The 11,631-nt window shown below is 46.6% G+C and overlaps 1 protein-coding gene across 1 annotated transcript; it reads left to right on the forward strand.

The window, feature by feature from the left end:
• Positions 1 to 228: 228 nt before the first annotated feature.
• OTX2 (orthodenticle homeobox 2) lies at positions 229 to 9,179 on the forward strand. The gene is made up of 5 exons (XM_005295510.5): positions 229 to 336; positions 462 to 548; positions 4,720 to 4,938; positions 5,437 to 5,588; positions 7,686 to 9,179. The coding sequence occupies exons 3-5, from the start codon at positions 4,842 to 4,844 to the stop codon at positions 8,304 to 8,306; spliced, it is 870 nt and encodes a 289-aa protein (XP_005295567.1). The 5' UTR covers positions 229 to 336; positions 462 to 548; positions 4,720 to 4,841; the 3' UTR covers positions 8,307 to 9,179.
• The last annotated feature ends 2,452 nt before the right edge of the window (positions 9,180 to 11,631 follow it).

Genomic DNA, 11,631 nt, shown 5'->3' on the forward strand with positions numbered 1-11,631 from the left:
CCCAGCCCAGAATGTATATTTTTAAAGCGAGCATCGTTTCTTTTATGTATATTCTGGTGTCATTTTGGTCGCTGTTATTTGTTGCCTGATTGTCCCCCTGGTGCAGCAGTGGCCTGTTTTCCTCCCCCTGTTGTGTGTTTTTATTATTTCCCCCCTGGCTTAGATGTGTCAATCATTCTCTGCCTGCCATTGGTTGGAGAGTTTGCGTCAAAAAGTTGCCAGAGCGGCGCTTTCTCAGCAAATCTCCCTGAGAGAGGTAGAGACCTCAGCTCCAACTCACTCTCCACTGTTATTAAAAAGCAAATCACTTGGCCAGATCCTGCAACGGCCGACTTTGTAGGTATCGAATCCACACCCCGGCCCCTCGCTAGCCTCGCTCGCCCCTTTTTCGTTGACTTCTTGGGCCAGGTGGATCCAGAATGCAAGATTTCTAACCTACTGCTTTGTGATTTCTTTTGTAGGAGAACTCTTGGTTTTGAATTTGGCCAGGATCATTTGGTCCGTTTTTTGCCCTGCCCCCCGGCACACGCCTCCCTAGACGCTTCAAGGTAAGTGAGAAGGGGTTTGCTTTTTTGAAAGAATCGTTTTTCGGCGCATGTGGCTGTGATTCTGCTGTACCCCCTGAATCTCGCCTGGAAAACTGAGCTGCTGTATCAGGAGAGTTGACAATAAAATGCCTGCTTGCTTTTTGGGGAACGGGTGAGGGCGGATTTCTCTTTGCACCGGGCAGTCATCTGAAGCATCAGGACTCTCTTTAGATATCATTTTTTGGAAGGAAACGTAACCCATTGTTTTGATTTAGACCGGTCATATTTTCGCAGTCCTGGGGGGGAGGGAGGAGAGGGGAGAGGAGCATGTTTAGAAACTGGCTCGCCTATGCCCCCAATTTAATTCATTTTCCTTTCCCCGAAATGTAGAGTCTTTCCTCTGGCTGAAAATGCAGGGACCAAATTAGCTAATTGAGGAGGCGGGTAGATACAGCCCCTCGAATTTCCCCCTTCCCTTCCTTTATGCTGTTGTCTGTGGGACTCTCCTCCACAAGATCGAGTTTTTCCATGGGGGGGGGGGAGGGGAACAACAACCCTTATTGTTGTGGTTATTGGCCTGATCCTCTTGACTCGAGCCGCTCTCTGGCGGTACATATACTTTTTAAATAAAAAAATAATTGGAATTAAATCCCCTCGCCTCAGCGGTTATTGATAAACAGATTTCTGCCTAAGACTCCCGATCGATAGACTAAGCAAAGGAAAAAGTCATTTTGCAAACATGGCTTTGACCAGAAAGGACTCGAGGCAACAAGAAAAGGGTTAGATTAAAAAAAAAAGTGGATATGTGGAGGGGGGGGGCGACTCTTTAAAGCATCTTGGGGTGGAGAGAATAAATAAATAAATGGGAAACTGCTTCTATCTGCTGTTTAAATGAATGACAGGAACTGGATCGATTTCTAAAAGGGAGACGAATGGTTCGCAGCTTCATTGGAAAGGTGCTTTCAAAGAGAAGCCATTTGCTTTATATACAGGACTCCGGCGTATGTAGGTACATATTGGGTTCCGGGCCGGCGTATGTAGGTGGCAGGCACTTCCCTTCTTTGAAAGCACCTTTATTAGCTAAACTGGAGCTAATATACATACAGCTCTTTAAACTTGTTCCCCTTTAGTGGAAGAAGGTAACCTCAGTGCAAGTTTCTCCCCAGTGGTAATCTCTTCTTTATTCAGTCATTCGGGGCTAGGTTTGTTTACATTCATGGCGACCCAAGCGGGCTTAAGGTGCAAATCAAATCAAATGTTTTTAAAAAGCGTGAGCCTGGCAGGATTTGGGGGGTTTAATATAATACGGTTGGTTAGTCCGTTCCTGGGTCGATCTCTGGTTTTAACCCTGCCTGTGGTTTCATTGTATAGCAATGAAGGGCTGGGTTTTTAAAACTTTGTATTTATTTTTTTGAAGGAGAATTTTGAGGTTTTGGAATGTTTTTAGTTACACTGGTCGGGTCGAATGAAGAGCAAAATTTGATCAGACCGCTAAACCCACTGCTAACTTTGGAATACAAAAAGTTCCCCTTCCTGTTAAAAGGGAGGGAGAGAGACTGTCACAAAAAATATTAAAAACCAGAAAGTGACTATGCACAAAAAAAAAAGAGGGGGGGTCTCTTAAATGATTCTCTCACGTTCAGCCAAAGCCTGGTGGATTCCCCAAGGCCTCAAACTTTCCCTGCAGTTCTTAAAAGGCCAAACACCGGGCTTCTTGTTTTGATAAACAGTGTGCCAGTCTATATGTTTTGTTTCATTGCCATCAGGCAGAAAATTAATCAGTGCACATGATCTGCAGAGCTGGGTCTGGCGGCCCGTAATTAGGGACCGTGTGCCACTCGGATTATCTCGTTAGTTTATCAAGAAAACATTTATTATAATTAATTCTTGGACGGGGTAATTATTATTGAGCGAGGGGCGAGCAACTGGTAGATTGGATCTTTGGGAGAGAGAAAAAGGTGACAGATTGCGCAGAATAGCCGTTAGGTATAAAACTGCGATCTTGCTATGAAGCAGGTCAGATCAACCAACCCGCATGGAAAGGGGCTTCGCTGCTGAGCAGGTAGGACGTAAACCAAACTTTTCATTGTATTTCCACTTGCAGGCAAGTGTGTTTTGTAAACGCCTTGGGTTTATTGTGTATCCCTCCACTTTCAAAGTGATGCAGTTTTTCTGCACTAAAAAAAAAAAAAAAAGGATAGAAAATCTCTCCCACCAAGGCTAAAACGAATTCACTTGAAAAAAGTTTGACACCAGTGATGGAAGCTTTTAATCCTATTTCAGTAGGAAACTGGGCCTGGGGATGCCCTTCTAAAAGTTGCATGTGGTCAAACATCAAAACAATACAAATAAGAGCGATTTTTTTTTGTTCTGAGAATTTTAAAAATTTAAACTTAAATTCTTCCCTAAGGATTTTTGTGAAACAGATGCGTGAATGAACAATGTGTGTATATGTGTGTATTATACATGTATATGTCACACATACACACAAATATGCACACACAATATTCTTTTTAAAACAAACATCTTCGTATCCTATTTTTCTCCCTAATAGAAGAAGGATTTGCAAATTATTTATAATTAGGTTCAAGAGGAAATACAATAATAAGTATCTGAATGTATTAATTAATTCATGCAATTCAGGAAAGTAAAAAAAAAAACAAGTAAAATACTAATTCAAAATCTTCCTTAGACTGGGGTTTGCAGTAACATAGGAACTGAAATAGAGGAAGGTGTCTTTGTTTATAACTTGGCTGAGATGTATTTATTTAATGAAATATCTACCTTGGAATATGGGGGGAAACCCTGAAATGTCTCAAACATTCACTTTTTTGGTGCATTAACTTTCAATTAAAGGAGATATGTTTTTGTAACGCGAAAAATAAATTAACTTCCCTATTAAGGAGTTCATTCAAATAGCTGCTTGTGCAGGAAGCCAGCCAGTCTAAATATCACTATCCAAATCGTCTAGAGACTAGGACACTTGGAAATTCCTTACTCTTTGTCCGCCATTTTGGGGAAAAAATGTCGCTTTCTCAAAGTTGCAAAGTCCTTAGCTCTTTCCAAGAGCAGGACAAGATTTTATTAAAGAAATGCTAATGTTTTAATCTGTCAGGATGTGTTAATGTCACACTTTGGAATCCTGAAGCAGGGTGAAAAAGTAAATAGTTTTTTTGGGGGGGCAGGCGGCTGCATTCCAAATAGGTGTCAGAAGGGCTTGGGACACAACACCAAAGGGAATTTGTGGCTGGAAAGTTAAATGATGACACTTCTTCTACCATCACCTCGCTGTTTCTTAAGACCACAAAGCTGTATAGTCTAAATGCAAGATTGGATTGCATGGTAACATGCATCTTCCTGTTAACACAGTCTTGCAATGGAAAGAAAATGCTGCAGATGTTCAATGATACTCTTTTACTACCAGGGGAAATTTGGAAGCAAGTTTAGCCATGTGATGATTTCTGTTTGAAAGTTAAATGCTTGTTTGTTTAGCGTTAGCTCCATAAGCAAGAGCTTCTGAAAGCCTAATAAATCTCTTACTTACCTCTAAATCTAATTACCCAAAGTACTAATTAGGTGAAAAATGGCTGACAGAAATCACTTCAAACGTGGAATGATCGTGGTGGGACAGAAAAGTTTGCCTCTTTCCAAGGTAGCATTTCAGGTCTTAAATGCACCAGCATTTTGGGGTTCGTAGCAGTTGAATGTGGCAAACGCTGGGGTAATTAAAAAGCCCTGCAACAAGACCGAGGGAGAGATCAGTTTCTTGAATTGTTTCTTTGTTTCTCACCAATGGGCTTTGTTATCAGCATTATTTATTTAGCCAAGGAGGTCTTTGTGTCTGCAAATGGCCCCAATCAAGTTTTGTTTGAGACAATTAGCTAGTGCCAGCCAACGAATCCTATGCAAATGCCCAGGGTAGCAATACAATGTGTGCATTTGAAGGCATGGGGGGTTGTGCTCCTGCGAGGCGGATTGTAATTACTGGATGGGGTGTAACTTTTTTTGTTGTTGTTTAAATGCGTTTATCTAGTCAGTATCCTCCGGTCCAAAATGCAGCTGGAGGTCTCGGTGTCTCCGAGCAGAGGGATTGCCTGTTGAGATTCACACTCAAACAAGCCAGAGGAGATAAAAGATCGACTCCAGACAGCTCGATTAACCAACCCCTCCTTTTTTTAATTTCACTTTGTAGACACCTGATTTCAGTCAGCCCGCCGGGACCCCGAATCTCCGCGCCCGAGGGAATCGAGACCTTCCGGGCCTTTCCCCCTTCCCCGAATTTTTGGCCAACTCCCCTCCAAGCACAACTTTAGCATGATGTCTTATCTCAAGCAACCACCTTATGCAGTCAACGGGCTGAGTCTGACAACCTCGGGCATGGACTTGCTTCATCCTTCCGTGGGATACCCGGGTAAGCGGCGTGACCCGGCCTCTGCTGCCGAGGGAGGAAAGGACTCCGCTGCGCTGGGGACTGAGTCAGGCCCCTGGAGAGCAGGGCTCGCCCCGGCCCCCGGCCTTGGGTACACTCCATAGCCCCAACCAGAGGATCTGGGGTCAGGGCAGCCAAGAACGCCCTGCCTCCTGCCCGGAGAGGCGCGGCCGGCATGGGCTGGGAAGCGGGGGGTGGGTAGCTTGGGGCAGGGGGCGCATGTCCCTGGGAAATGCGCCCCTGCGCCTTCCCCCGCCGCGGTAACTTTCCCAGCTGGTGCTTGGGGCTGCGGGAGCGGGGCTGGGCGGGGGTCCCTGCCATGAGGGGCTCGGGGCACTGGGGGGTGGGGGGTTGCTGTCCCCGGGGGGCGCTGCGCGGGGTGTCGTGGGGAAGGGTCTGCGCGGTGCCTGGGCCGGTTGCCCGGCTGGGCTGAGGGGCTGCTGCTGAATGTCACTAAGGGCCTCCGGCTGCTCTTCGCAGCGACCCCTCGGAAGCAGCGGCGGGAGCGCACCACCTTCACCCGGGCGCAGCTGGACGTCCTGGAGGCGCTGTTCGCCAAGACCCGCTACCCGGACATCTTCATGCGCGAGGAAGTAGCTCTGAAAATCAACCTGCCCGAGTCTAGGGTGCAGGTAGGGACCCATTCCCCCGCTCCCGTTCACCCAGGCCAGCCACCCGCAGCGCTGGGAGCTTCCCGGACCTGGCGCCCCAAGACACCCTCCATCAGCAGCCCCCTTCCTCCCTCAAGCGCTCCCCTGGCCGTCCTGCCTCCCAGCCTGCCCTAGCCCCAGCCCTCCGCCCCTCGCCCAAGCCTTTATCCCTTGGAATCCAAAGACGACTCTCCCCAGCAGCCCTCTCCATGGATCGCAATTGCCAGAGGCAGGTTTTGTGGCCAGGAGCCGCCGCTAGGCCGGGAGAGTTCAGTTCCTTTGCCGGTGTCTGTAGAGCTGGGACAGCTCGGGGACAAACGCCCTAGGCCCAGCCAACCCTTGCTCTCCTGGAAGCTGCCGAAGGGACCCGATCCTTGCTCCCGCTGAATTGCAGGCCCCAGGAAGGCGTCCAGGGAACGTGCATGGGAAGCTCAGGGAGGAAACCTGGCTGGCGCGCACTCCTACAAAACGCAGCTCAGTGGCTTTAGCGGGGAGTCTGATTTCCCCCTTTTCTCCCTGCCTGAGCGGTGTCACAAATAGACTCAAACCCAGGCCCAGCCTCTGCTCCCGCAGCCAGTCCAGGGGGCCTCTTTGCCGCTTGGAAGCAGCTCCCAGAGCCACTGACGGAGGCTACAGAGACTCCATAGGCAACGGGGACAGCTGCAAGGTCTCACCTCCGCCTGCCCCGCCAGCTAATTGGAGAGCAAGTGTCTGGGAGGCCATTAGACTCCAGACAAGGGACCCCTCCTGCACCCATTCAAAGCCAGAGGTGTTTTGACGTCAGTGGATGAAGGCTGGGGGGGGGGGGGTTGCGGGGAACCTTAGCAGTGTTTCCAACTGAGTCAAGGGGCAGCAGAAAGCTGGCTCTCACACTCACTGAGGGACTGGAGTGGTGGGTAAGGAAAAGAATGGGGGAGGAGGGATCTAGTCTTGCCTTCCTTACTCAGGCAAAAATCCCAGGGAAGTCCCTTTGGCCCGAGTAAGGACTGAGCTCCGAACGTTTGTTTGGTGCAAACAACTTTCAGGGAGTTTTATTAGCCTAGTCTTCTCGTGTCTGGGGGCGCCAGCCTCCCTCCCTCTACCCACCTTGGTTTTAGGGTTTTTATCTGAGCAGCAGAGCCAGTTGTTTGAAACTTACCAGGGTCCCACTCCCACAGGTCCTGTTTTTGCCATTGACTCTACCGGTCCAGGAGTGATCCTCTGCAGGATCGGGACCTAAACCTGAGTGAAAGGGTCTATGCTACCCTCTCTGTGTCACTGGTCCCAGGGCATCTATAGGCCCAAAAGGCCTATTGCAGTAAAGGGCAACACATCTTTAAATAGCCAACTGATCTTGGGAATCTGCAACGCCTGGTCTATATGGGCAACACAAGCAACTAGCTACAGCGAAGGTGCCATCTGCAAAAACCAGCAGTGCTATCATGTTAAAGGCCGCATTTCCCCTTCCTCTTCTCCCCTCCCCTCCCCCAGTAAACTGTCCACACAACAGGACCAAGACTTTCTGTAGACCCTAACTGGCAGCGAGCAGTGCCTTGGGGCCTGGCAGAGCCTCCCTGAGAGGGAAGGGCCGAGGCGAGAGGGCACGAGTGGAAGTGGGTTGTTGGGATCAGTGGGCAGCAGCCCCGGATGCCTGGGTTCCCCGCGGCGCGAATAATCCCCCAATCAAATACCTGCTCTGCATGTCCATCGGCGAGGCCGGGCAGCTGGGCCGGGAGCGGAGAATCCGCCGCCTGCCTCAGGGACAAGCAACGCCTCTGCGAACACGCTCTCCCCTTTGTCTCCCTGTTTCCACCCGGTGTGAGGCTCTATTGTTTCCAATTAACTGGCGGCCCTGGGGGGCCCGAGGCTGGCAGGCAGAGCAGATTGAGAGGGTTATTCCCCTCCCCCCCCCCCCAGGCCCTTATTAAACGGTTTGATTTGCTCATTTCTACTTCTTCCTCCTCCCAATCCCGGAGTGTGGGACCCCTTTCAAACCAGCCCCCGCTGGGATAACCCCCGGGCGCCTCCGACCCCTCCTCGCCCCTGGGCAGGGGCATTCGCGGCACTAACCCGCGGCTTCTCTCTCGCCTTCCCTGCCAGGTGTGGTTCAAAAACCGCCGGGCCAAGTGCCGCCAGCAGCAGCAGCAGCAGCAGAACGGGGGCCAGAGCAAAGTGCGGCCGGCCAAGAAGAAGAGCTCCCCGGCTCGCGAAGTAAGTTCGGAGAGCGGCACCAGCGGGCAGTTCACCCCCCCTTCCAGCACCTCCGTCCCAGCCATTTCCAGCAGCAGCGCCCCCGTGTCTATCTGGAGCCCAGCTTCCATCTCCCCACTCTCAGACCCCCTGTCCACATCCTCTTCTTGCATGCAGCGATCCTACCCCATGACCTACACCCAGGCTTCAGGCTACAGCCAAGGCTACGCTGGTTCAACCTCCTACTTCGGGGGGATGGATTGTGGATCTTATTTGACCCCGATGCACCACCAGCTTCCTGGACCAGGGGCCACACTCAGCCCTATGGGCACCAATGCAGTCACCAGCCATCTCAACCAGTCCCCAGCTTCCCTCTCCACCCAGGGCTATGGAGCATCAAGTTTGGGCTTTAACTCAACCACCGACTGCTTGGATTATAAGGACCAAACCGCCTCCTGGAAGCTAAACTTCAATGCTGACTGCTTGGATTATAAAGACCAGACATCTTCATGGAAGTTCCAGGTTTTGTGAAGGCCTGTAGGACCCCTTTGTGATAAGAATAAATATGAAGAATAAATCAATAATAATAATAAACATGCTGGGCTGAACATTCCAGTTTTAGTCAGGTCTTGGTTAAATTAAAGAGAAAAAAAAAGAAAAAAAAGAAAAAAAAAAGAGACAGTTGGTGTGATCATACCGAGATTCACCTCCTGCCCAAAAGCTCTGGAAAGGAATAAAGAAGAAATGAAGGAAGAAGGCCTTAAAAGGACAGATCATCTACTGAGCAGAAGCAGACAGACCTACCTGTGTTCTTTATAGTTTTAGCCAACTGTTGGGTTTCTTTGTTTGAAAGGAATGGCAGATCATTCCACCTATGGGCCAGTTTTAAAAAGAAAGTCTAGGTTTGGTTGTGTTTTTTTTCTCTCTCCTTTCTTTTGTGTGTGTGTGGAAAGATCCTTCACCCAGAGGTTTCCAGCGTGCTAGCCAACCCTTGGTTAAAAATCTTTGGAATGGACAGCGTCTCTCTCTCTTTCTCTCTCTCAAGCTCATTCAACTGTTTCATGCCCAACTTGCTAGTTGGCACTGACAGACCTTGGTTCAGGGTTGTGTGGGTTGTGTGACTGATTGTCCTAGCTGCACTACTTTATTTAAAAAAAAAAGAAGAAGAAATGTTCATAAGGAGTCAATATGTAGTTTTTAAGAGACAATCAGTGTGTGTCTTATATACATGGTACATCTGTGGTTTTTAATCTGTGCTAGACTTCAAAACTGTGATCTCCTGTATTGTATGCAACTGTGAACTCCTCCCCAGCAGGGGTTCTGCTGTGATTTAAATAGGTTATAATTATAAGTGAAATTCAGAGCAACTGAGTTACCTAGTATCATCTTTTTTAAAAAAACAAATACCTAAAAAGATCGCCTTTCACCACGGGTGAACTGTACTGAAACTTTTTACAACAAACTGTCTCTGAATGAAAGAGAAAGAAGAAAAACACACAAGGACACTAAACTCATCTGTAGTAACTTACTGCTGGCCAAGCCGGCAGTAGAAATAAAACAGGACATTGGTCAATTGCTCTGACCCTGATGAATTTACACGGAGAAATTCATTGTCGTTTATGCTTGCAGATGTTCATTGAGAAAAAAGATATATATGCATAAACCTTTTTTCCCCTGGATTTGGCAGATATGTATAATTATATTAAAATGGTTCTAGCACAATTTATGGTTGTCTTCCATTTTAATTGTACAAGGTGAGTTAGGGAAAGTGGGAAAGTACCTCAAGACATCATACTTCAAGGGACATCAAAAATAAAGGGGCTGGGGGTTACAAGGGAAATGCAAATACTATGCTATACTGAACTGTTCTGCTATACTGAACTGAGAGTGCCTCTTTTCTCTGGTTTCAGGGTGGTAGCCCTGTTAGTCTGTATCAGCAAAAACAAGGAGGAGTCCTTGTGGCACCTTAGAGACTAATACATTTAGTTGGGCATAAGCTTTCCTGGACTAAAACCCACTTCATCAAATGCATGGAGTGGAAAATCTCTCTGCGTTTAAGTTCCCCACAGGCTGATGTTTTTTCCTTTGGTACAGGTAGCAAATACAAGGGCTGATTTTGTGTTTAAAATGTTCAGTTGGCCACGTCAAGATTGGCTCAGTTAAGATGAAAAAAAAATCATCGGCTATTTTCAGAGAGTGGAAAGGGGCTTTGTAGTCAGTGCCCATAGTCCTAGGGGGGGAATGCAGCGAGGGAGCAAGCAATGTCCTGTTTGGTTAAAAGGCTGTTTCTCCTGCTACTATGAACTTTCTGAGGTAAACAGGGGAGGGGATGCGAACAGAACCTGAGAGCAATTGAGGCAGAAGTGATATCTGAACAAAGGAGTTTGGAAAAAGTTTTAAAGCTATAATTTCCAAAGCTGAGAACAAAGAACCCTGGTCAGTTTTGCTTCTTTCTTGAAACTGCTGGGGAAAACTGGTCCCTTTAAAAAAAAAAAAGGGTACCTGCTTTTCTCTCTCTCATCATACATGCAGAGGCGCAAATGGTGCAGTGGGCCCAGCAGCTAGCTACAAGCATAACTCGATTTAAAATGATATTCTGTTTGGTAGCCACAGTTCAACAAATGGAAGCCGAGTCAGTTTCCGCTATTTATTATGCATCTACTTCAAACCTTAGCCTGTTATGTAGTTTTTCTCAGATTGCTGTGAAGCCTATGCTCAAATATTTCTAATAAAACAGTTTGGGGGCTTTTTAAAAAAGTCTGTTGAAGGAAATCTCTCTGAAGTCGCTTGATCGACAGATGTACAGGACCTGACGATATTTGCACTTGATTCTAGTTTATGATAGTTAAGAAAAGAGAGTCTTCTTTGGGAATTCTCCATATATTATCTTGTTGCGTCACCTAATCTCTTACATTTCATCAGCCTTCCCCCTCCTCCCAGTCTAACTTGATGGTATAAATTATACAGATTTTATGCATGTAAAATGACTCACTTCTGATTAATGTATTTATTTCTGTTTTAGTGTGCCCTAGAATGGGAAGGCAAGATTATCCTTTAAAAATAAACAAGCAAATATTCAGCAAATCAGTCAGCTCTCAAATGAATGGAAGTTTTCATGCTGTTTGTTGCTATTTTTCTGTTTTGCAATACATGGAGAAAGAATGAATGGTTATCAATGGAAATGAAGTTCAAGGAGAACTAGTGCTTAATAATCCTTATAGTATTTTTCTAACAAGTGTATCACACTAAAAAGCAGAACACGTTAAAGACAATCGATAAATAAGTCCATTTCCCTTGTAGGAAAATATAGAAATGGTTGTAGACATGTTCCTCCTACCCGTGTAAAAGAGGTGAATGCTTAAAGTTTCTCTCCATTGATCTGGTTTAAGTCAGGAATGGCAAAAAAGGATTTAAGGGAAATATTATCTGAAAATGATTTTCCTTGTAAGTATAAGGCTCTCAAACGAGATTTTTTTAAAAGAACCCTGTTTCTTTACCGTGTTTTGCTTTTCCCACGGACAATATTTTTTTATTTTATTTTTATTTTGGTAGCAACCCCTAGTTTTCAATTGATAAAATAATTTAGCTACCGTTTTTCTTAATCAGAAAAGCTAAACCATTTCAGGGCTTTCATTTTGTTTAGGGATAGCTATCGATTTAAACACATCCACATATTTATTTATTCTGTTTTAAAGCAGATTTAGGTGAAAAGTCGTTTGGTTCTATACTGGCAAACTGCAAACTCGAGGGGTTGAGGGGAAAAGAAAGAAAAAAAAATTCAAAACACATTTTTAACTGCTTTTGCCGATCGACATTCAGGTTCGATTCGTTTCCTGTAGCCTGCATCTTGGAAAGG

This window comes from Chrysemys picta, chromosome 4, assembly GCF_011386835.1.
Source record: "Chrysemys picta bellii isolate R12L10 chromosome 4, ASM1138683v2, whole genome shotgun sequence".
In the NCBI taxonomy this organism is placed as follows: Eukaryota; Metazoa; Chordata; order Testudines; family Emydidae; genus Chrysemys; species Chrysemys picta.